The sequence below is a fragment of the Thunnus albacares genome, chromosome 22, assembly GCF_914725855.1.
Source record: "Thunnus albacares chromosome 22, fThuAlb1.1, whole genome shotgun sequence".
Classification (NCBI taxonomy): Eukaryota; Metazoa; Chordata; class Actinopteri; order Scombriformes; family Scombridae; genus Thunnus; species Thunnus albacares.
Genome location: NC_058127.1, coordinates 6,692,357 through 6,716,963, shown reverse-complemented (window position 1 = coordinate 6,716,963; position 24,607 = coordinate 6,692,357). Strand labels below are relative to the sequence as shown.

The window sequence follows — 24,607 nt, the reverse complement described above, 5'->3', positions numbered from 1 at the left end:
CCTGCCATCCTTGAGTCTCAGCTGACACCACTAGAGAGGGAAAAACTAGACCAAGAGTCTCAGTGATGTAATGCCGGCCTCCATGGACCACTGCTGCAATCCCTGCCTACATGATGCGGCTTCTTAAGTTCTCAGACTGGACAGCTTCAACCGGAGTGAGCTAAATAATTAGGTAGTGGCAACAGTATTGGGATAGTGCAGCAAAAGGAAGACACTTATATGGAATACAGAATAAAGTAGGAGTGGAAAGAAATGGTTGAAGTGACAGAAAAGAACAAGTAATTGTAAAACTGGTTAAGAACTGGCCATAGCAATCTGAACAGCACATTATTCATCATTGGAAAACACCCATCTTGCCATTGAGATCAGTGTATAGGGAGGAAGACTGTGATATCATGACTTCATGCTGGAGATATGAGGAGGGGAGAAGAGGAATGATGTTGTTTGGTGTTTGGTGGATTGGATGATTGAAGTTTGAAGAAACAAGACATATTGGCTATTTAACAATTTATTTATTTAACAAATAGGAGCCTCAGTAGCGTGTGAAAGAACCATACACAGCCACAACAGCCTGGCACCTGCTTCTCATGCTGGTCACCAGCCTGGTCACTCACTGCTGTGGGATGGCATCCCATTTTTCAACCAGCATTTGTTGCAAGTCAGCCAACGTGGTTGTGTTGGTCACTCTGGCACGAACAGCACGCCCAAGTTGATCCCACAAGTTTTTAGTGGGGTTGAGGTCAGGACTGCTGGCATGCCATTCCATCCTCCCCACTCCCAAATTCTGGAGGTAGTCTCTGATAAACCCCACAAACCGACAAATGCTGGTTGAAGAATGGGATGCCACACAAATTTTCTTACTTTTTGTGCTATGCTATACTTTTATAACTGAAAATGTTGAACATGTATTAATGCACTGTGTCAAATATAATGAAGAGAAAATTAGGTTACAACAAAGGGTGAGAGAGGCCAGACAGGGATGGGATTTGAAGAAATACGAAGAACTAGTGGTGATAAGGTGAGGGAAATTCAGAGAGGGGAAGTAGAATTCTATGTAAATGTCAATTTAACAGAATATAGTATAGGGTTTATTGGGTTCTCTTTTTGGTTTTGGTTTTGTTTTGTAACCAGGATCCTGTTCTACATACAATAGGTGGCGCTATGCACCTATAAATTGGTATTACAATCCGCCAATAAAGATGAAGAAGAAGAATTAATGACGTAATTTCCGAGGCAACGTTCGTCAAGGGAAAAAAAAACAAAAACCAAAACACACGGGTTAGCATGAAACCGAAAGGCTCGTCTACCACCGAAATTATTATGTATAGCATACAAATTAGTCGATGAATTAGCGGGACACTAATGTTAGCTGTCTAACAAGCTTTTTAGCACCATGAATTTAAGAGGACTTTTTCAGGACTTCAATCCCAGGTAACGTTAACAACGATTTACTACTTTAGCTAACTATGTAGCATTAGCTGGTTAGCATAGTTAAGACTGAGTAGTTTGTTACGCCGCCGTACGAAAAACACCCAGAAATGGTGTGTGTTAAGTGTGAATTGTTATACATTTTTTTCTTAGTGGCTTGGCAGACAGCGTTAACTTGTAAATAACTCTTAAATGAGTAGCTAATGTGAAGAGAAGGTAACCTGTGGCTAAGCAAGGCCTGGCTAACATGCCAGCTAACATAACGTTAATGGATAGCTCACGGCATATTTGCGGTAACTGTAAAATAATTGCTTTATTAGGCCACTTTATCACACATGTTTTCTGTCACTATACTTCACCTGAGAAGGCGAGTCAGTGCTTTATTTTATTTGATTGTTGTCACATAAAAGTGTAGTATTTTGCCATGCGGGCACCTAACAGCAACGAGTCAAGATGTAAAATAAAGAAGTTACTCCCCAAATATTCATAACACATAAAGGACAGGTTCACAGTTTTTCAAGTCTATCTTAAAACAACAGCCAGGAGCCCAAATTAACAATGAAACAGGTTTTTCTTGCTGTAATCATTCCTCCTGTTCATACTGACCATTAGAAGATCCCTTCATAATGTACTTAAAGTGTAAGTGCCACTGCAGCTTGATCATTCAAATAATCTTTAAGCAAAGAAGTCACATAATTGATGCTTCCAGGTTCTGAAATTTGCTGCATCTCTTGGTCTTACATTATAAATAGACATAGACTGAATATTTTGGGGGTTTTAGACTGTTGGTCGGACGAAACAAGACATTTCAAGACGTCACATCGGGCTTTAGGAAATTGTGATGGACAATTTTCACCGTTTTCTGATATTTTATGGACCAAATGAGTGATCGATTAATCATGATAATTGGAAGATTAATCAACAATGAGAGTAATTGTTAGTTGCAGCTCAAGTTAAGGTGAATTATAATCTAACAATGTACTAATGATGCAGATCCAGTACATGAAGTCCAATAAAATGTGTTCAAGAAATAGGTTTAGTGAAATAAGTGTCATTTGTAACGACAGCCACAGTTTTAATGATGAAGTTGATGCCACTTATTTAGCAGGATGTGACTATCAACTGCTTGACAGTCACATTATCACTATACTACAAACTAAGGTTAATTTTCCGCCCTCTTTTTCATCCATTTATCTACAGTTTATGTACACCTACGATTAACGTCAACACAGTCTTCTGTCTTTATCATCGTAACCTTTGACCAAGTCAGGTTTTCCATATATCATCAATTGTTCCTGTTTGATGATTCTCCTTCTTAAGGACTTTACATTTCACTAATACACGTTAGAGCTGCAACGATTAGTCGCCAACTATTCTGATAATCAGTTAATCATTTGAGTCATTTTTGAATAAAAAATACTAAAATTCTCTTGTTCCAGCTTCTTAAATGTGAATTATTCCTGTTTTCTTCAGTCTTCTACGACAGTAAACTGAATGTCTTTGCGTTGTGGACAAAACAAGACATTTGAAGCTGCATCTTGGGCTTTGGGAAACATTTTTCACCATTTTCTGACATTTTTTAGACCAAACAGCTGAAAATCTTTATCAAAAATAATCATTACTTGCAGCCCTAATGCACACTCTCCACACTTCTCATCATCTACTAAAGACATCTCTGTTGATTTGATAAGTTTCCTTTCATTACTTGTTACAGATCAAAACTCCAAACAGTAAAACACACACAAGGGTGCATATGGACTCTGTTTCCATTGGTATAAACCTTTAAAAGCATCTCTCTCTCTCTCGTCTCCTGTCGCAGTAAGTTCCTGATCTACTCGTGCCTGCTGCTATTCTCTGTGTTGTTGTCCTTGAGACTGGATGGAGTCATCCAGTGGAGCTACTGGGCTGTGTTCACCCCGATATGGCTGTGGAAACTGTTGGTCATCATCGGGGCCTCTGTGGGAACTGGAGTCTGGGCGCACAACCCCCAGTACAGGTAGACTCTCTCATACACATTAGTGGTGCAGTATCTATCTAATAATGCTATAAAAATACAATATAGCAACAAATCCAGCACATGAATCTGTCAACTTACTCACCCACTAACTATGTACGTCATATCAACACCAGAACAAACCCACATGCTAACAAGGCTAAACTACATGCGCTCTTGCTCTCATTGATCATATTTATAGATATAAATTCTCACAAATTATAGATTAATTACATGATTCATGTCAGATTTCGGTGACAATGACAAGATCAGATATCACAGTAACTCACTGACGAAACCTCAATATTGATATTAAAGCTGCAACAATTATTGGATTTGAGGTGGTGACTATTTTCATATTGTAATACAGGTTATAATTGCAGTTACTTAATCTTAGGTGTTTATCCTCAAACCTACATTTCTCTCAGCAAATTAAACAGGAAAAGTTGGATCTAAACTATGTTGCTGTAACAGTATAATTAGCCTGTCCTGCCCTCTACTGTCTGAAAACATGTACAATCCTTTTAAACGTCAATGTTAACTGCATACAGGATGTTCTGGTAACTAATGAAGACCAAATGGCTCCGTCTGAAATAAGATGAAAAAACAAAATCTCAGATGTTCAGTTTATTTCAGGATACTGAGTGAAAATTCATAATTGTTTTTGGTACTTTTTTATAGCAAGGATGCCAAACATTTGCTGTTTCCAGCTTCTTAAATGCAAAGATTTGCAGTTTTTTTTCTGTTTTATATAATTATACTGAATATCTTTAAGTTTTTGACTGTTGGTCGGGCAATACAAGACTTTTGAAGACGTCATCTTGGGCTGTGGGAAACTATAACAATCATTTTAAATTATAATGTGTCTTTATTAAACACTCAGTTAAGCTTTATTACAATAACCAAACTCCCACATGTAAGACTCATATCATGATATTGATTAAATGTCTCAAACCTCCTCCTACTTTGTCTGTTTTGTTAGACTCCTAAATCATCAAAGTGTGCAACAAGTAATTGAATTGTGGTGATGATTAGTGTCAGTATGGAGGAACTCTGATGTTTTTTATTTCCGTGTATCTTCCGTTAGGGCTGAAGGGGAGACGTGTGTGGAGTTCAAGGCCATGCTGATCGCAGTGGGGCTCCACGTCCTGTTGCTGATGTTCGAGGTGTTGGTGTGCGACCGCGTGGCGAGAGGAAACTACTTCTGGCTCCTCGTCTTCATGCCTCTCTTCTTCGTGTCGCCCGTCTCCGTAGCTGCCTGCGTCTGGGGGTTTAGACACGACCGCTCCCTCGAGGTAAGAAACGTGAGGAGGAGACACTGAGACCCAGCGTCGGAAATAAACACCAAACCGACAGCCAGACGCTTGTAACTAAGAACATAAATACATAAAATATCAAAGAAAGGTTACAAATGTTTGATTTCTTTAGCCTGAGATCGAATTGTGAAGCATTTTCTAGAGAAAAAGATCAGTTTTTATGCTTGTCTTGTATCCTTCATCCCTTCCTCTCTGTCCTTCTCCTCAGCTGGAGGTGTTGTGTTCAGTTAACATCCTCCAGTTCATCTTCATCGCTCTGAGGCTGGACAGGATCATCAACTGGCCTTGGCTGGTGAGACATACAGACACAAAGAAGATTCAAAATTAACCATTGCTTGTGTTTCACACCCTGCAATTCCACATGTATCATAGATCTAGATTATTCCTCAACCATATGTAGAAATTAAAGCCACTATTGGTAATAACATCGTCCTGATCCTTCATCTTCTTCAATGACGTTTGTATGTGTGTGTGTGTGTGTGCAGGTGGTGTGTGTCCCGCTGTGGATCCTGATGTCCTTCTTGTGCCTTGTTGTCCTCTACTACATCATCTGGTCAGTCCTCTTCCTCCGCTCCATCGATATCATCGCCGAGCAACGGCGGACTCACATCACCATGGCGATCAGCTGGATGACCATTGTGGTACCTCTTCTCACCTTTGAGGCAAGTTGTGATTATTAATACTTCATTATTGCTTTTTTTTTAAAAAGTAGTTAAATAGTTCAAACTTTGACATAAATACACAATCTTATCAGTCGTCATCTCATCAAATTGACTTGCTTGTAAACCAGTTACAGTGGGGAATAAAGTTTATTATACGGTGTATTTTCTAGGGTTAAGCCTGTGTTATACAGGTTATAATTGCAGTTACTTAATTCCTCAAACTTACATTTCTCTTAACAAGTTAAACAGGAAAAGTTGGATCTAAACTATGTTGCTGTAACAGTATAATTAGCCTGTCCTGCCCTCTACTGTCTGAAAACATGTACAGTCCTTTTAAACGTCAATGTTAACTGCATACAGGATGTTCTGGTAACTAATGAAGACCAAATGGCTCCGTCTAAAATAAGATGAAAAAACAAAATCTCAGATGTTCAGTTTATTTCAGGGTGCTGAGTGAAAATTCACAAAAAAAGACTGTGCAAGATTATAAACTTGTAAATCCGTCAGTGGCCTTTATAACAATGTTTTATTGGTGTCATAAGAGGTTTTTAACCATGTTGTATTTACTTATTTTTTAATTTTGTAGCTTCATTTTTATAGGAAAAATTATCCAATAACATTTTTGTGATTATTAAAATCTGTCATTTTAAATCAATGACCACCACCAATCATTAGGCAGTGATTTACTGTGTAACCCATACTTCCTGTGTGTGTGTGCGCGCACATACAGTATACACACACACACACACACACACACACACACACACAGCTTGCACATTTGGCTCCCGATGAAAGACTTTTTTCCTCACAACATTCACGTGTCTCTTCAGATCCTTCTGGTGCACAAGCTGGACGGCCACAACAGTCTGAGCTACGTGTGCGTGTTTGTGCCTCTCTGGCTCTCCCTGCTCACACTCATGGCCACCACCTTCGGCCAGAAGGGAGGGAACCACTGTGAGTATTTAAAGCCAGTGATGTGCTGCGGGCTGCTGAATATCTCCTCTGCTCCTCTCACCACAGTGATCCTTTAATAATTTCACTTAGTATAGCTTTTGTAAAACCTTATATTCTACAGTATTTATCAACATATGTGTATCTTTTGCTATACTTTTGTCTTTTATACTTGTTCTTCTACTATGCAGAAAGCTTTTCTTTGCTTTGTCTCTCAGTTCTTGAGCAGCAATTAACCTTTATTTGTTCACTGTAGATTAATCAGCTGATTATCTTCTTAATTAATGAACAGTTTGGTCAATAAAATATAAAAAAGTAGTGAGAGATGCCCTTTATGATTTGTCTTAGGGCGAGATGACGTCCTCCAATTGCTTGTTGTGGCCAACCACTAGTCCAAAACTCATATTTAATTTAGTTTACTATCATAGAAAAAGAAGAATGAGTCATTTTTGCTACTGAAGTGACAAATTCAATTGTATTTAATTTATTTTGATTGATTAATTGGTTCTGAGTCATTTTTTAAAGCTTCTCGAATGTGGTTGTGGACAAAACAAGACATTTGAAGATGTCAGTTTTGGGAAACAGTGATCAACATTTTCTGACATTTTATAGACCAAACAACTAATCAATGAATCTTGAAAATAATCATCTGTACTCTTTTAGAAGGTCACATTTGTGCACCTGTTTTAGTTGGAAAGTAAAAACGATTGTTATCGTTGCTTCACTGTTTAAGCTCCGTTCTCTCCCGATCTTCCCGCAGGGTGGTTCGGCATCCGTAAGGACTTCTGCCACTTCCTGTTGGAGCTCCTCCCCTTCCTGCGAGAGTACGGCAACGTGTCCTACGACCTCCAACGCAGCGACGACCCCGAGGCGGCCGAGGACCTGCCCGTCCCCGAGCCTCCTCCGAAGATCGCCCCCATGTTCCACAAGAAGACCGGCGTGGTGATCACGCAGAGCCCCGGGAAGTACTTTGTCCCGCCGCCTAAACTCTGCATCGACATGCCCGACTAACGGCGCGTCACGGCCGGAGAGGAAGGGGCTGCTGTGTTGATGCGTTCAAGTCGTGAAGCCAAAACAGCAGAGGACGTTTGGGTTCTGCATCCGGTCCCCTCACCTAAACTCTGCATCAGCACGTCTGCCCAGGGTGACGAATTAGAGCCGATACGGACGGCGGATTACTAAACGGATCCAGAATCCTCACATTGGTTTCAGCAGCTGTGTTTTGCAGTAAAAAAGACTCCCCTGCCTGACTGACTGCTTTGTTTTTCCACTCGCAGGTGAAGTGTCACTGTGTTGCTTTACTCCCAAAATCTTTTATCCATTCTGAAGATGGACATTTTTTTGGGGGGGGGGAGGGGACGGGAGGGGAAAACTGACCACGTCTCAGATAAACATTCGGGTCAAAACATAACTGACGAGACACACGGAAGAGGCTGGATCTGCGTGGACTTGAATATATGCGACTCTGTAAAAAAAAACAGCGGTAGATCTCTCTGCTTTAGGTTCAAAGAGCGTCCATCGAAGACGACGCTTGCCTTGCTCTGTGACGGGGACCATTGGAGAGATTCTCTAGCCTGAATTTGGGATCAGAGTGTAACCCTGTTGATCATGCAGGTGGAGAAAACAAAGGTGTGTGTGTGTGTGTGTGGGGTTAAAGGAAAAGTTCAGATTTTTCCTAGTCTTTGTACAACACTCATAAGCCCAAATGTACTTTGACTGAGCTACTGGTCTCTGTAATCCTTCCTCCTCTATATTGGCCATGAACTGGATTTTCCCCCCCATCACAACATCTCTTATATTAGAGTTGGGTTAAAGGTTTGGAGGAACAATTACAGAAACCAGTATCTGCTGTAATGTACATTTGGCACAGGAGTATTGTTTTTAAAAACACTTGAAAAAATCTTCACCTGTCCTTTAAAAAAAAAAACAAAAAACGGAATAATGGAAATGGCACTTTGTTAACCTGTTCCAAGAGAAGTCCTGTCTGTTTCTTTTTGTATTCTTGTTTTGTTTTTTTATTGTAAATACCAGAAGTTTTCAAGTTAGGGACCAGAGTGGAGATGGCAGGGTTGAAGGTAAGAGGCAGACCTGAGGGGGGGGAGGGAGAAAAGAAAAATTGCAGTCATCCTCTCCCGTTTTAAGGGTTAGGGTCAGTGCGAATGATCAAGAATCACCATGATACAATCAAGACAGCGTTAAACAAGTTGGTAAACAGAATTCTTAATTGGCTTTTTGGTTTTTCTTTAGACTTTTTTTTTTCTTCAAGACAATCTCACAGTATGCAGCAAATACGGCACCTCACTGTAGCTCCCATACGGGACTCGAAGCTCATACGTGTAGAATTTGAATGTGATTTAGCAGCTTTCACATTATTCTGATGTTTTTTTTTTTTTTTTGGTCGTAGAAAAATTTAAAGACAATTCCTGTGAAAATTGGTGTCTCTGTTTGGAGGGGTGTGTTTGGCCATCGGTTTTGCTGTGTCTTATTTTCATACTCCAACTATAGTCGTCAAAGCCAGAAATTTTTTTTTAAAAAAGAAAAAAATCCTGCACATATCGGCTTTGACTTAGTTGAGACGATGAAAACTTGCAAAATACGTTTTTATTTAGATCTGGTGAGTAGAGAGTGTAACTCCTGATTATTCCCCGTGTATGTGTGCACATTGCCAGATTTCCTCAATGTATCAAGTTATTCAGAAAAGCAAAAACATTCATCCCCCCCAACCCCATCTTTTATTTTACTCTGAAAAACTGATCGCTGGATCGTCCGGCATCCTGTGTGTAACTTTGTTTTCTACATATTGTCTTTTTTTTTCCATTAAATTGGTCTGATTTACTTATTATTCTCCCTTAATGCTGCAAGTTGAGCAACTTGGGTTTCTTCTGGTGATAGCAGACATCATCGCTTTTTAAAATATATTTATTTTGGAATTATATTAAGAAAAGGAGAAAAAAAAAATCCACTCTCAAATTGTTCTGCTTGATTTCATTATATTTCATAATTTCTTCTTGTATGACCATTGAACATTATGTTATTTAAAATGTGGCTAAATTACATGGATTGTATGGAACTGACACTTAAAATCTGACGAGCATTTGTCGGATTCTCTCGGATTAAACTCAAGAAATACTGACATGATGTCGCGTGATCTGTGTTTGGCCAGTTGATCCACTGGATTTAGAAGAATACTCACGAATTTCCTACGCGGGGTTCTTCGTCTCATTTCAGTTTCTGCAAAAGTGAGCACAGGTGAAGAAATGTGTCATATGAGGTTTGTTCAACACTGCAAATATTCTAAAAACATTAAACTTTTGACTGAAAACAGCTGCATGAAGCTAAATGTTTGAGTAGCTGCATAAACTTTACACAGTGAGAATTAAAAGGACAATATGTTTGCGAGGTTTAGCTCCTTAACTCTAAACTTAATAACATGTATTTGAAAATAATCAGCACAATATGAAGTTTTATACTTTTGGATGTATTTTTCCTGCTGTTCCAGGCAGTCATTTGTTTCTATTCATGGTCAATACGATATGAAAATCAATTATTCTTGAAACTGGTTTGAGTTGATCACAATAAACATCAAGTCTGTGATAATAATGTCACTCTGTCTGTATCGTATGGTGGTGATGTAGTTAAAGTGCAGATGGACTCAAAGTCTGCACAACATTGTCTCATGAAATAACGCAGACATGATGTTCAACGTGATCGATCAAATGACTCAAAAAAAGTTTCAAGAGTCTTTATAGATAAACAAACAGATGTCTGGAACAATAGAAAGTCAACTGCACATTTCTTCAAAAATAGCTGTGACACCAAATATTCATGATTTGTAGAATCACATGGATAAGCGTTGACTTTGCACTCATTTAGCTTGTTAATGTGGCAGGAATTCACTCAATTCTATTTATGGATTTATTTAGCGTCAATTTGGACATGAACTTCAGCTACATGTATAAAATACAAGGCAGTTCACCTAAGCACAGTCAGATCCTGAGGGGTCTGATGTGTGATTATACAGAGAGAAAGCATTCACATTTAATCTGTAGAAAGGGATGTGATTATAAAATGCAATTAGTTGAAATATGACTCTTTAATACCATCTAATGGTAGCTTTAGGAAACTACAACATCTGGAAATATACGTACTCCTCCATATCCCCAACTGTTGTAGCAAAGTCTATTTTGGGATTTTTTAGCAACTCTAAAGGATATCCTATGGCACAAACAAACAAAAGACTTGAGGTTGCATATCGTAAAAGTGTCTAGTTTATCTACCAGTGATGAATAGTTGAAGCCTCATGAAGCTTTGAGGCTTTCTATCTGAGACAGTTGAAGCATTAAACTCAGCAAGCGCAGTGACAGCAGAAGTTCACAGCAGCTGTTCAAGTCTAGGGGCCGAAGCACCACAACATCTTGCTGATTCATGTTACAGGAAAAAAAAGGCTTCAAGTATTCATCTCTGTATATTTAACTCCTGTATAAACTGACAAACAGCTGGTAAGATTTGGCACAATGACAGTTCAATCAGGGAAGACACAAGTTGACATGAATTTAATGGTTTAATTTGATAGTCTTTGGCATTGACGCGGTCGATTAAATGGATATAAAAGTAATGGAGTCCTATAAATAGCATCCAATTGGAGATCCCACCCCCCCCTCAGGGGAACCATAGATGGGGCCTTGACACTGGTGGTGGTGGGGTGAAGCAGAGAGAGAGAGACGAGGTGGTTTAAATATCCTTCAGCTAAAATGATCATTGGATGATGGCTACAACTAGATGATTATAAATGCAATGCTGTGGCTGATGTTTGCTGTTTCATTAAAAAAAAGGCTTTTTTAATAGAAGGTTGGCTACATCATGACTTGTTTATGGTCAAACAAATAAACTGTGGAGTCTGAAGCTCCTTCAAACTTACAAAATGCTAAACCAATTGCAGAGTGGGTGGTGGACTATGTGGTCCAGGTGGTCTGGGAGAATGGAGGTAATATTGATCACAGAACATTTGAACCCCTGCTGAAAAACTTTTGTCCTTTTGTGGAAAGACACAGTAAAGGACCAGTAAAATGTTACTGATTGCATCTTTAAAAGACCAGAAACTTGTCAAGTACTTTGAATACTTTGAGAGTGTTTATTAAAAACATGCTAACTGCTTACCTCAGCTTCCTGCTTGATGTACACCAGTCACAGAATTCAGTCTTGAGGGGGTGAAATTGTTTGAGACTCCAAAAGTTCAGCGCTTCAGTCCAGTTGCTCTCCCTTTGAAGATAGAAATTTACTTCAAATTGACTACAGTTCAGTCACCTTACAGGGGTTTCCTTGGGTGTTAGTTGATGGATCATTTTCAGGGGCAGGTTTTTTTCTCAAAGACTTGTTTCTTTGTCCTGAAGGGAACCTCTAAAGTTGTGGGTAGATGCTTCTCATGGAGTGCACTTCACAGGCTGTCTGTATTCCTTCTGTTGAATGATCTTGCAAAAACATGGATTCAGCTGCAAGATGTCTTAAAGAACCACTTTTACCAAAGTCTTTTTTGGCCTGCGTAGAAAGTGTAGCACCTTGATCCCAGCTGCAGCAACTGAGGCAATTAAATCAAGTCTTCCACCAACACCTGTGTGCCTAAATTAGACCCAATCTTCATCCCTTAAATCCTTCCACAAATGGTTTTTACACAATAGTGCTGGAGGTTTATTACACATTGAGAAAGAGAGAGTCAGAATGTGGATGGTTTAAAATACATATTTATTGAATAATCTATCACTCCGGTTTACACCTGGAGGCCTTTGGAGCTGGTCCCAGAAGGTAACATTAAAGTGTTTTGGGAGGTTGTCCAAGCCTGGAGTTTTATTATTTTGCAACTTTTCCATTAAATTTATATTAGGAACCTTCCACATTCTGGGCTTTTAATTTTTGTCCTTACACGACCTTGTATTTCTTCAACCTTTCTATAAGTTTTCTTTCACGCTGTTCACAATAACCCACTATCGACTAATATTTTCCTTGCAGACAACCGTATGGTATATTTTCATTGCTGGGTGGACAGTTATACAAATCTCCTAACCAAGGAGATAAAAAAAGTCCTAACACTGGCAAATTGTCATGTCCATAACAAATAAGTCAGTTTCATTTTCTGCACAAGCTTCCATTGGGCAACCCCTTCTCTCAAGGAAAGCTCTTGAAGGCAAACATTGATCTGACATGCCAGATCTTTGTGGGTGTTTATCAAACTTTTTGCTATTTACAGATGCCAATTTGCATTGTTCCTCTGTCAGTTTGCCAACTGGGGGCACAGCTCCGTCTTAACAGCGGTTCTTGTGATGTTATCAGGTTGAATTAGCAGAAGACCCTCTTTTAGGTTTTTTGTGATCATGCCATAGGTTTAGGCATAGGCATAGGGTGAAGCATCTTCTCCTCTGCCAGGTAAGTATGAGTGGGAAGTGTGAGGGACAGGGTGGTGACTCCTAGACAGAGCACTCTGGCTGACGGTGCCTACAACACCTATAATCCCAGAATCCAGTGCCTTTGGCTTCAGTTCACCATCATCTGTTCCTGAAATGTTGCTGCAGTTTTTGCACTCACTGCTCTGCCACAAAATTGCTTTTACAAGACAAAATGTCTGCCATGAAAACAGTCTATTACTCTGAACACACCCATCTCATTAACATTAAAGATTTGGAAAATTGGAGCTGTGATAAGGGATAGGAAATGTCCCTTATTACCAAAGATAGCATAAATGTAGTTCAAGGAGTTCTGTTCATTCCCTATTTTCTCCATACAGTCTATGGTCTTCTCTCTCTCCCTATATAATAAAAAGGTATACGATTCAAGATTTATTCTAAAATAAAATTTGTGTTTGTCTTTTCAAATACTAGCCTTGTTGAAGTGTCCTTCAGCAACTTTGAAATATCAAAAAACACGCTGAAGGACATCAGCCACCACACTTACTTACTATTATGTTTACTTTTCATATTATATGAGTGAAAGGAACACTTTAGAAACAGTGTAACCAACATAATTTAGTGGGGAACAATTAATAGCAGGGTTCACTACACAGTATTTGTCAAATAATGAATCATTTTGACAAATTTTGATTCTAAATACTTGTCACTAGGTCATATAAGTGATGTACAATCTACTGTTGCTGTTGGTCCACTAACACTTGCATTAAAACAACCAAATATGATACAAAATAATAAACTTTATTAATGCATTTGTGACTTCATACACGTTTTCATGGTTTTCAGTAGAAATATTTTACAGTAATCAAAATATAACAGCATCTTTATATTTACATAAACATGTAAAGAAACATACTCAAAGTAATTTTATTCAAGTAACAGAGGAATTGGAAATGAATGACTAAATGTATTCACATTATGAGGTTGCATCCATCTGTGAGACTGAGAGGTATAAATAGTGTGCACGGTGACTGTTTCCATCTATGATAAAGCTCCCTGAGTGCAGTAAAGCTGATAAACTGTTCTGCTCAGAGCAGGACCCAGATTCCTGAAAAACAAAGACAGAAAAATAAAGTATATCTAACTGCAGTTATTCCTGGTACCGTCGCTGAGTAGCTAATACTAAGACTTGAGTTAGATATTTGGATTTTGCTACATGAATCACTGGGAAACATACAAATCAAATCAAACTCTACAAACCTCTTGAGCTTCCCGTATCGGATGGAGGAGAGAAGTTTCTCTTTCTCAGCTTCACTTGCACACCGTTCGTAGGCCGTCAGAAGGCTGAGATTGAGACAGAAGCAGAAAGATATAAACTTTATATTCTGTCTTTTACAGTAGCTTGGGGTCATGTTTTTATTGGTATTATTTGTTATTTTATACGTGTCATCTGTTCAAACTTTGTGAAACGGGTACAGTGTCTTAAAGACATAATTTGACATTTATACTGTAGTCACATAATCTTTGTGAACAAGTAATGTCTCAATTTGGTAACACTTTACTTTAAATCCCCCATATTTAGCATTTATAAGCAGTATATAAACATTTAACAAATGTTTAGAACACTATAATGTAGTTATAAGAACATTTTAAGGATTTATTAATGTACAGTATTTGTCTAATTATCACAGGAGGAGTTATAGTTCAAATTCATTAATAAACATATTACAGGCTGTTATAAGCCATTTCTTGAATGTTTATATACTACTTATAAATGCTAAATAGGGGGACTTAAAATAAAGTGTTACCCTTTTTTTCTTGTTGAATTTTTTACAGTGGTACTCAGTTTTTTGTGCAGCCATGACACCCGTCTCTGATCATGCAGTTCTTTTTCTGTGTAAATTATATAAACCTTTGCTGCTATGGCACAAGATCATTTCCTGTTGCACCAGAGCAAAGACATGCAAGACCTACCAGAGTAAAAGATAAACAGGAAATTATAGAAAGAGGGTGGTGATGGGTAAAAATACATGCTGTAATGTGTGCGTTACCTGTGCGGAGTGCTGTAGTGCTCCAGTATAGCAGCTGCTTTGTCTCCGGACAAACCGCTAATCTGCATCAACTGTCTGGCAAACACTTCTCTAACTGTCTGACACTAAAACAGGAAACAGAGGTTTACACCTTCACAGACACACTAAATAGACAGATTAAGGAACCACAATGTTTTTTTTTATTAGATCTTTCTCTTTTAAATTTCTGACCTTTTCATTCAGTTTTTTAAAATGTGTGAATTCAAAATGCTGATTAAAACAGAAAAATGGAAATTGTTCTTTGTGAGGGCTTGAACACACACACCTTGTTTTTAATCGCTCCGTGGTTGAACTCAGCAAAAGAAATGAGAGAGCAGGAAGGCATCCCTTTCTCCTCCTCATCACTCCCTCCATCACCCTCCAGCTCTCTGGAGCGACAGATCAGCGTACGGTTCTGAAATAAAGATTTTAAAAAAAGGACAAAACAAAGCGTAAAGCACAGAAAGATAGATGAGAAGAAGAGAGAAGCCTTTTAAATATAATCTAGTTAACTTGATAATCCTACTTTCTGAAACACTTTTGGGGGGTTTATTTCTAGACCCATGTAAAGGTTTTCATTAAAAACAGGAGAAACAACAAGTAAACCAAGAAGGAAAGAAAAGATTTATATTTTCATGTCTTTCCAACTGTAGCTTTTTTTTTTTTTTTTTTTTTTTTACACAAAGCTTTGATCATCAGTGTTTGTGTGTTTGTCCAACTGGGGACAAAAGTTGTGTCCTCAAGGTTAGGTTAAGGTAAGTCTATGAAATGTCCCCAAAAGTGACCTGGGACAACGTGTGTGTGTGTGTGTGTGTGTGTTCCAGGTATTCCTCATGTTGTGGGGACTCGCCTCCCTAATGGGGACAAAAAGCAAGTCCCCTTAACGTAAATCATTAATTTTAGGGTGTAGACTTGGTTTAAAATTAAGGGAAATTTAGGGTTATATTAAGGTTTTGTTTAGGCAAGTAGTGGTCATGGTTTGGATAAGTACGGTGGTCCTGAAGTGCAAATCACGACAAATGACAAAACACAACCACAAAAGCAGTTATATTATTTATTTATATATATAAATAAATATAAATATGACAGTGCCTCCTTCCTGTTAAAAAGATGAACAGTGCGTCCGTCCAATCAGCGATGATCCTTGTCAATGGGAGAATGGGAAAGCGTCCAATCAGCAACAAGCTTTCTCGATAGCATGTACCTACCTTTTCCAGTAGAAGTTAATGTTGTTGTGTTTTCTGCTTTTGCGGTCAATGTATGTAATGTCAATGTAATGTCCTCTGAAGTGATATAAACACGACTGTGTGTGTGTGTGTGTGTGTGTGTGTGTGTGTGTGTGTGGTTCACCTGGTACAGTTTAGTGAGGTATCGCGTCATGATAGTGAGGTAAGCCGCAGACTCTCTCACATCCTGGACTCTCTTCACAAAGAAGCCGTCAACCACCTAGCACACAAACACACATGAATGATCTGCACACACACACACACACACACTTTATATATAAGTGCAAACACAAAGCCACATCTGCACTCATCGCCAGTCACTCGTGACAGCTGTGGTTTGCTTATTCGTACCATGTTTGAACTAACGCCAACACAAACAGTACGATGATTCTAGTATATCTGTGTTTCGTCACTACTGTCTAATAATATTGACCAATATGTCATTCAGGCTCCTGCGTAGTCAAAAGTAAACATTTAAGTGTAGGAGTGTGTGTGTACTCGCACCTGCGTGTTGACTATGGCCTGCTGTAGTGTAGTTTCAGGTAAACTCAGGTGGGATGCTGCCGTCCCACACTCCTCTACCAGATAGACGGGCCTACGAAGACCACACCTCTTGAGCCGAAACTGACGGAGGGAAAACGGGACGAGAAGAAGATAATAATGTAAAACTTGTGTTATTAATCAAAAGATACAGGAAGCGAGAGAGAAAAAGGTTCAGATTATTGTTGAAACTACTGATTTATTTACAGAACATGTAACAATTTTGATTAGTTATCAATTATTCAAGTTATTAAGGTACAAATACCGAACACTTTCTTGCATTTATATCGTTATAAATTAAATCCATTTTGTAATTGGCTGTTAAAAACAACAAACGAGCAATTTTAAGACTTTATGTCAGACAAGTTTTATGATTTATAAGGTTGATCAAACAAATACTTGGTACAAGAGAAAATGCAAAATCCCACCGACCTTCTGTTCCCTGAAGCGTCCGTCAATGATGCTTCCACACAGGTCGTCCATCCTCTTCCTCTCGATGATGTAATCGAGGACGAGCTCCCGGCCTTCGGGCGCTCTCAGCTGACCTGGGAAGAGCAAGATTATAATTCATACTCACTTCATGTGGATAGTTGGGCAACATGCAGAGGTAAGATTAGGTGAGAATCATGATTTTTTATTAAATCTCACACATAAAAAGCTGGAATTAAAAAGGTGAGAGCTAGACAACATGACTTAAATAAGTGGGGAAAACAGGCATGACATTAGGTTTGATGACATCATTCATGACAGGAGGCAACAGTATTTATGGTCCATAACTTTTTTTTATGTCATGTCTTCTTTTAGAAGCTGAAAAAGTGTCGAACATGTCGTTTTGGAGATAAATATGAAGGCAAATGTGTTTATGTAAATGTCAGTTAATAGGTGAAGCTGCCTCATTTCTCTCTCTAGGTTTTGTCGTCTTGTGTGAGTACTTGCGTTACCTGGAACCGGCGCGACTTTTTCCCGAGCCACCCACAGGAAGTCTCCGACGTTTAGCTTCCTGACATCGAAGTTCACTCCGTTTCTCTGAAGCTCTTTAACCAGCTCCTGCTTACGATGGTGGCTGCCGCTGCACAAACAAACCGACATGTCATGAAAGTTACACATAAACGAGAACAAATAAAGACAAACAAATTGACAAAATCTGGATGAAGAGACACAAATACAACCACAAATCACAGGTTAATATATGATGACTGCATAGTTATTTAAGTCGTCTCACCCAGTTGTCTCAATGAAGTCAACACAGAGTATAATCTCATAGGTTCCAGGTAGGAGACAAGCTCCGTTTGGCTTCCTGCTCGTTGCCTGTGAATTCTGGGATTTTCCTGAAAAACCCATCTCATCCACCTCGTTCCTTGGCTGGACGACACCGGCCGGCGTCTCTGCAGGACTGTGACGAGAAGATGATTTGTTTTGGTCCAGGAGGAAGAAGAGCATGAAATACATCAGTCGTTTAGTGTACACTCACTCTATTCTGTCCTCTTCATTGTCATCATCACTACCGGTGAGGTCCACGACTCCAGGACCGCTGTCCTCTTCCTCCTCGTCTTCACTCCTACCCTCCTCTCTGTCCCCCTCTGGACCGTCTTTAGTCCCTTTTTCTACAGACTCCAGTCGTTCAGCCAAAGCCAGACCCTCATCTGTCAGAGAATACCTGAGAGAAAGACAACAGAAGAAGAGAGAAGACGACCTTCAGCGTTGAAGAGTGAGCCCAGCGCACCTGGTGACCTGGTAAAACTATCGTCCACTTAGGTTAAAAGTTCATTGGCTTGTCATATTTGGCCATAATCATCATCAAAAAGGAGATGAAGGAGTGTTGAGGAGGACGTAGAGGTTAAAATTATAATCCTTAAGATTTCAAGTGACCCCTGTGGTTCCTGGTGTTTCATCTGTTTTTAATGAGCAGCAGCAACAGTAGGATGTTGGGTTCACATCAGCAGTAACTTTATACTGCTCTAATACAACATTAGTAAACTGAGAGTAAACAGTGAGGCTGATATCACCGAGATAAAATTACAAATACACAGGACTGGACTCCAGCGGCAGCCTCGCCACAAACAGAGAAAACTACTGTACAGAGAAGCAACTGTTGAACAACAGTAGCAAAACTGGGTTTGATTTAATGAAAATCTTCAGGATTACAACTTTAATTATAAAATTTTGCTAAACTTGTCTTGTTTTCAGCCCTTGTGTACTTAAAAGCAGTTCAGGTAACCTGAATATAAATAACAGGTAGTTCAGGCTTTACTTTATGCTGTCAGCCTTGTATTAATAGTATTTATGCTGCCTTCTTTTCCGGGTTACTCATAGAAAACTGGTTGAAATAATGGTCCTTATCTAGCTTAATTTATTGTTTTATTGATTATTATGATGTATCACTGGGAGGCACACCTACCCATGTCATTTATGTATGTCATAAATAAAAGATCATGTTGGTTCACTGACCGGGTCACAAACAAGCAGGTAATAAATCAAAAACTAGACAAAAATTAATAAGAAGTGCTTCCTGTGTACCTCGCAGGATTGTGGGTCTTTATCAACAGGTTCTTCTGGATCAGAGTGCTGACTGAAGACCAGGCGGTGTACTTACTGCCGAGATCCGGCTACGAGCAGGAAAGATACGATTAACAAACTCAATAAAACAGTTAAATTACCTGCTGTACAAGAAGATACAGAGCAGGGATTAGACTGAGACGTGACGGCTGATGATATTTCACTTACTACACTGAAAGACTTATCACAGAGACGCTGGGCTTCGGTTTGTAATTCCATCTTAAACATATAACCTTTACTTCCTGGGATCTAGAGAGAGATATATGAGTACAATGCAGTTTTGGTTACTAAAGCCACAATTTAATACACGGCAATATTATTTAAATGATTTATTCAAGCCTAGTTCATGCTTAAAAAACACACTCTCTTTGGATTATTTGAAGACTAATCTGTAGCCGTTGACAATAATGACAACGTGTGATGGTACCTGTGATTGTCTGTAAAGGGTCAGCAGGACCGCATAACCCCCAGACCTCTTCTGGGGTACGTACTCCCTCTTCTTCTTCTTCCCTCCTCCTCCTTTTTCCTTCCCTTGATCCCCTGCAGCATTTTTCTGACAAGGAAAGATGAATTAGGAAAACAAATTAAATGTTCGAGGACACGCTATGTAATCCACACAACGTACAAATGTTTCACTTTCCCCTTATCGCTGAATGAAATAAAGAATGATTCAACATATAATATGTCCTGTTCATAAAAGCTTTAATATTTACCATATTTACTCTTTGATTAGTAGCTCTTTGTGGGAGAAAATCCTGATTCCTTTACCATTACCATCAGCCGTAAGAGTAAATAAATGAAAAGCTAAGCTAACTCTAGTACAGTGCGTCAAATGGTAATATTTATTACTGTACATGGTCCCTTTCAAATAAAACAAACAAACAAAAAAAAAAACAAAACAGAAGAATATAAAAAGGTGCAGTTGTTTTACATTTTTCATCAGCTATCCCACAATTACAAGAACAAACAGTAACATAATCACGTTATGGGTACAGATTTAGAGCATATATGGCCTGATCATCTATAATAAGTGCGTCTAGTGTTGCTTTCAAGGGTGAAAACTGATGCTGAACCATTTATCTACAGTGGGACTGCCATTAACCCCTTACATCAGGTATAAATCCAGCTTTAATCTCTAATAATTTACCTTCCTGGAGGGAGCCAGGCTGTTGTTGTCTGGTCTGCCAGGAGGGGGCGCTCCTTCAGGGAGAGTGTGAATAGGAGCGTTTGGACCTGGAGGAGAGGTAATGAGAGAAAAGACAAATGAGCTGTTGTAATGTGATTACTTTAAACAGACTTTAAGACTATTTTGCTTTTTAAATTGACCAAATAGGAAGAATTTATGAGTTTAAATGTGACTGATACCTTGTTGATCTGTTTAATGTTATTGTTGTTCTTGTGTGGCTGTCAGTTAAATGGCTAAAAAGAAAAAGTTAAGTCCGTCTCTCTGCTCTCTACAAGCTTTTTATTATATTTAATCTTTTTTTCTGTCCCTCCATCCATCTCTTTCTTAAATACTTATGGTGTCATTTTTGCAGTTTGGTGTCCATATTTCTATATTTTCCTTCTACATTTCTTCCAGTCTGATATCTTTACTTTCCCATTTTGTATTTTACATAATTAATCTCTTCCATCTATACAGCCATCAATCTAGTTTATCTGTACGTTATCTAGTATTGTACAGAATCACTTTACCTTTTAATCCGTTTACTTATTATTTATATTATTATAAAGTGTTTTGCATAATAACTACGGTAACTATGATGAGTAAACCACAGCCATGGTCCTGCAAAGTCAATCTATATGAGACAAAAACAACAAAATATCTAAAATGTAAATAAATAATCCTTCAATCTATTACATCAAGACATCCCTTCATCCATCCGTCCATCTGTCCGTCTTTTCCTCACCTCTCTCTCTATAGTATCGTTGCAGTTTTTCATCCAGTATTTTACAGATCCCGTCTCCAAAGTTCTGGAGGATCTTTGCCTCTTTGGCGTTTTGAAGCGGTAGTGGATACTTATTCAAAGAGCTGATCGCCTGACAAAAAGATAAAAAACACACACAAATTATTTATGTTTCCACTGATTTCATTCTGATCACATTTTTCCCTGTTTTGAGATACTTTTTCTTTTAAACTTCAGTTTCTTGGCTGAACGTTGGTAAACAAATATGACAACTAACTGAACCATGACTGCCTATAAATGAACACTGCGCTAACAACAAAACCAACAATAGGTTGGCGATGTGAAGAATATATAGCAGGAATATATAACTGCAGTCAAGAATTAAACTTGAGAAGGGTTAAACTTGCAAGAAGGGAAGACTGATTTGATCTCTTTGTTGCTTTACAACAAAGTCGATGTCATGCTTCCATGAAAGTTAAAGGAAGGGTTCACGTTTTTTCATGTCTTAAAACAACAGTCAGGAGCCCAAATGAACACAACCCCCCTGTGAAATGACTCGTTCCACTATCAGAATTTGATAGTCGGTCTGATAACATTTGGACAGTCGAGCAGAGCCACATGACTGAATCGTTTTATCCCCATTCAAGTTAGCGGAGGGCTGAGCGGGAAGTTAGCTGTCTCAGCCAATGGAAGTCTCTAGTGAGTATGTTTTCATCTGGGTAATTTCTTTACAGCAGGAAGTGATTTTTTTTTTGGATTCATGCGCCACTGAGAAACTTTCATGTATGGCGGGCTCTGAGGAGGAGGACCTGCTCCCTCTGTAGATATAAAGGGCTCATTTTACAGAGACAAAAACACAATGATTCTTGGTTTCGGGTGATTATACACTAATGAAAACATACTTATGAGTATTATATTAAATTTCAGCCAATATTTCAATAATACATCCCCCTTAATCTTACACACTGGTCCTTTAAATTGCTTTTGAAAACTCACTTTTATCGTACGTCTTTATTATAAACTTTATCTATTATTTGCTTGATTTTATATGGTCATTTATTTTACTGATATGTATGTGGGAATGTGTGTGTATCTGGCACTATATCCTAACATTTGTTCCTTTTATCTCTGCCTTGTAAAGCACTTTGTTATTGCTTGTTTTTATAGGATCTTTATAAAGTAAACTGTATTTTTATTATTGCTTATAAAGTCAGTTATATACACACACACACGGAAGCTAAAGTCTGATCAGTAGATAATCCTCTTCACCTTCTGGTAGGTGTACTGGATCTTCAGTCCTTTCTCTTTCGCCTCGTCTCGGAGCTCGGTGAGCCACTGGAGGAACAGCGGGTTCGGGCAGGAGGGCAGGACTCGTTTCCGACCCAGCCGGACCGGCTCCGAGGCGGGCATCCCTTTGTGTCTGACGGGAGAGAAATGACACAGCAGCAGACCGACAGCTGCTTTAGCCGGTAACTTTAACCAGCTAACGTTAGCAGAGCAGTTAGCTTGTATGTGTGTTCACCAACAACTCACCGAGTTATAAAGTAGCAAGCGACACTTTTAGAAAGTCTTATCAGAGAAAACAGTGAGGTGTTTTGTGTCTGGAAATGCTGCTCACCTTTACCGTGTGGAGGTGCAGCTGCAGTTACTGGCGCCTTGTTTTTAAAGACGCAGCACACTTCCTTGTTGACGCGGCTTCTTCTTCTTCTGTGGTTTTATTGGCGGCTCGCAAACCAACTTTAAAGGTGCATACCGCCACCTGATGTAGTGGAGCGTGTAGATTTATAGCATTAGATAATCTGATTGTTCTATAGAAAAACAAACAAAACAAAATAAAAACTAAGCAAAAAAATAAATAAACCACAAAAATTGAAAATATTTAAAAAAGAACACCTTATTTCCTAATCCTGTCTGTATTATATAACCTAGGACTATCAACACCCCCTTCTGATTTCCCTGAAGTCCTGTCCTGAGCTCAGTAGTGATTTTAAAGGACCAGTATGTAGGATTTTGTGGCATTCAGCGATGAGGTTGTAGAGTGTAACCAACTGAATATGGTGGCTGCGAAACTTGTGAAAAATGTGAAACACCCTCTCTTATAGGGACGTGCAGAGAGCCCAGTATTTGTATCTGTATTTGTTGAGGCAGCAAAATTATTTGTATTCGAATAAAGGTGGAAATAGTCATTAAAAAAGTTTTTGTTCTTATTATATTTCTAATTTTAGGATATTAAAGTGTTAAAATAAGTGTTCATCAATAAACTATTTTGTGTAGGAGGTCCCCACGCTAGGTCTCACACTCAGGTCCTCCAGGCCATGGACAACTGCGCTGACTACTCAGCTAAAGCTTCCATAACACAGACGGCACAGCGGAGCAGAGGAGAGTATTTCAACCAAATAAATATTCATTATAAGAAACACTATTAGTGCATTTCCGAATACAATATTTGGATTTGGCTCCAATCCTACACTGTAGAGCCAATGTTTGGTTTGTCTGTTCTGGGCTACTATACAAACATGGAGGTGCAACATGGTGGGCTCCGTGGAAGAGGACCCGCTCTCTATGTAGATATAAAGGGCTCAATCTAAGGTAACAAAAACCCAATGATTCTCATTTTCAGGCGATTATACACTAATTAAAGCATACTTATAAATATTATATTATATTTCTGCCAAGTCCGTTACACTAGACACAACTAAATTCTACACACTGCACCTTTAAACTCCATTCCTGCCCTGTCTCATGTCTTGTTGACACCAGTCACATGATCGCAGAAGAAGGCGGGGTAAAGGGGAAAATAGTGAGACCTGGCGGCGATATTACTCATAAAAAAGTAAATACTGTCAAGTGAGGTCAGATTTATTAATAGAGCACATTTAAAAACCACAGCAGCTGACAAAAATGCTTTACAGAGAAATGTAAAATATAGTTAAATAGTTCAAACAAAACAAAATAAATAGATAAGTAACTGTAATAGACAACGTTAACAATTTTATCATACAAAAGCAATTCTACAAAGGTGGGTCATTAGCTGAGATTTAAAAGTGGTGATAGATGGGAAGATCTGACACTGAGGGGTAAACTGTTCCACAGTCTGCGAGCAGCGATGGAAAAAGCTCGGTCACCTTTTGATCTTGACCGGGAACGTGGAACAGAGAGAAGTAACTGATCAGAGGAGCTGAGGGCCCAGATAGCATACGGAAGTCAGCCACTTCAAGTCTTCTTCTGGCCCAGATAAAATGGATGTGAGCCTGAAATTACCCACATGTAAAATAGCAAATCTATCCAAAATATCCCAAATCAAATGTGGGCCTTTCTTGGTAAAGATGTGGTGCTCTCAGGTATGTATATTCTGGATGTGGGCCAGTTCTGGTTTATCTGGTTTCCATGCAGTATGTGGGCCGGATGAAAGTGCCGAAAGTGTCGGGTGTGGGCCGGATCTGGGCCACAACAATTTTGCTATCTGGGGGGTTTGGATGTAGAATATAGATTGAGGAGATCAGAGATTCAGAGATGTACGCTGGTGCCAAAACAGTCAGAGCTTTAAAAACAAATAAAAGAATC

General features: G+C 38.9%; 2 protein-coding genes and 1 long non-coding RNA gene across 8 annotated transcripts; 1 reads left to right on the top strand and 2 right to left on the bottom strand.

Annotated features, from left to right (window-relative positions):
* Positions 1–1,220: 1,220 nt before the first annotated feature.
* On the top strand, positions 1,221–8,879 carry tmem185 (transmembrane protein 185). The gene is made up of 7 exons (XM_044341140.1): positions 1,221–1,431; positions 3,248–3,424; positions 4,509–4,716; positions 4,946–5,029; positions 5,223–5,399; positions 6,230–6,353; positions 7,111–8,879. Exons 1-7 carry the CDS (start codon positions 1,394–1,396, stop codon positions 7,359–7,361), a joined length of 1,059 nt encoding a protein of 352 aa, XP_044197075.1. The 5' UTR covers positions 1,221–1,393; the 3' UTR covers positions 7,362–8,879.
* LOC122973548 lies at positions 4,941–11,966 on the bottom strand. 4 transcript variants are annotated; one of them, XR_006400070.1, is made up of 4 exons: positions 11,508–11,966; positions 9,544–9,581; positions 8,314–8,438; positions 4,941–5,026 (listed from the first exon to the last, which is right to left on the bottom strand). It is a non-coding gene; the product is annotated as an uncharacterized LOC122973548 (long non-coding RNA). The 4 variants fall into 4 exon arrangements; XR_006400072.1 differs by having other exon boundaries at positions 4,943–5,026; positions 8,379–8,438; positions 11,508–11,965; XR_006400071.1 differs by lacking the exon at positions 4,941–5,026 and adding an exon at positions 5,306–5,392.
* A 1,559-nt stretch (positions 11,967–13,525) lies between these two features.
* On the bottom strand, positions 13,526–22,763 carry mus81 (MUS81 structure-specific endonuclease subunit). 3 transcript variants are annotated; one of them, XM_044342559.1, is made up of 17 exons: positions 22,662–22,763; positions 22,313–22,463; positions 21,047–21,176; positions 20,284–20,369; positions 19,564–19,689; positions 19,305–19,385; positions 19,098–19,186; positions 18,052–18,237; positions 17,803–17,973; positions 17,522–17,649; positions 17,013–17,125; positions 16,545–16,664; positions 16,165–16,260; positions 15,101–15,229; positions 14,797–14,900; positions 14,006–14,089; positions 13,526–13,853 (listed from the first exon to the last, which is right to left on the bottom strand). In XM_044342559.1, the coding sequence occupies exons 2-17, from the start codon at positions 22,451–22,453 to the stop codon at positions 13,787–13,789; spliced, it is 1,851 nt and encodes a 616-aa protein (XP_044198494.1). In that variant the 5' UTR covers positions 22,454–22,463; positions 22,662–22,763; the 3' UTR covers positions 13,526–13,786. The 3 variants fall into 3 exon arrangements, with proteins under 3 accessions (XP_044198494.1, XP_044198496.1, XP_044198497.1); XM_044342561.1 differs by having other exon boundaries at positions 22,668–22,745; XM_044342562.1 differs by lacking the exon at positions 22,662–22,763 and adding an exon at positions 22,577–22,661.
* Positions 22,764–24,607: the final 1,844 nt, after the last annotated feature.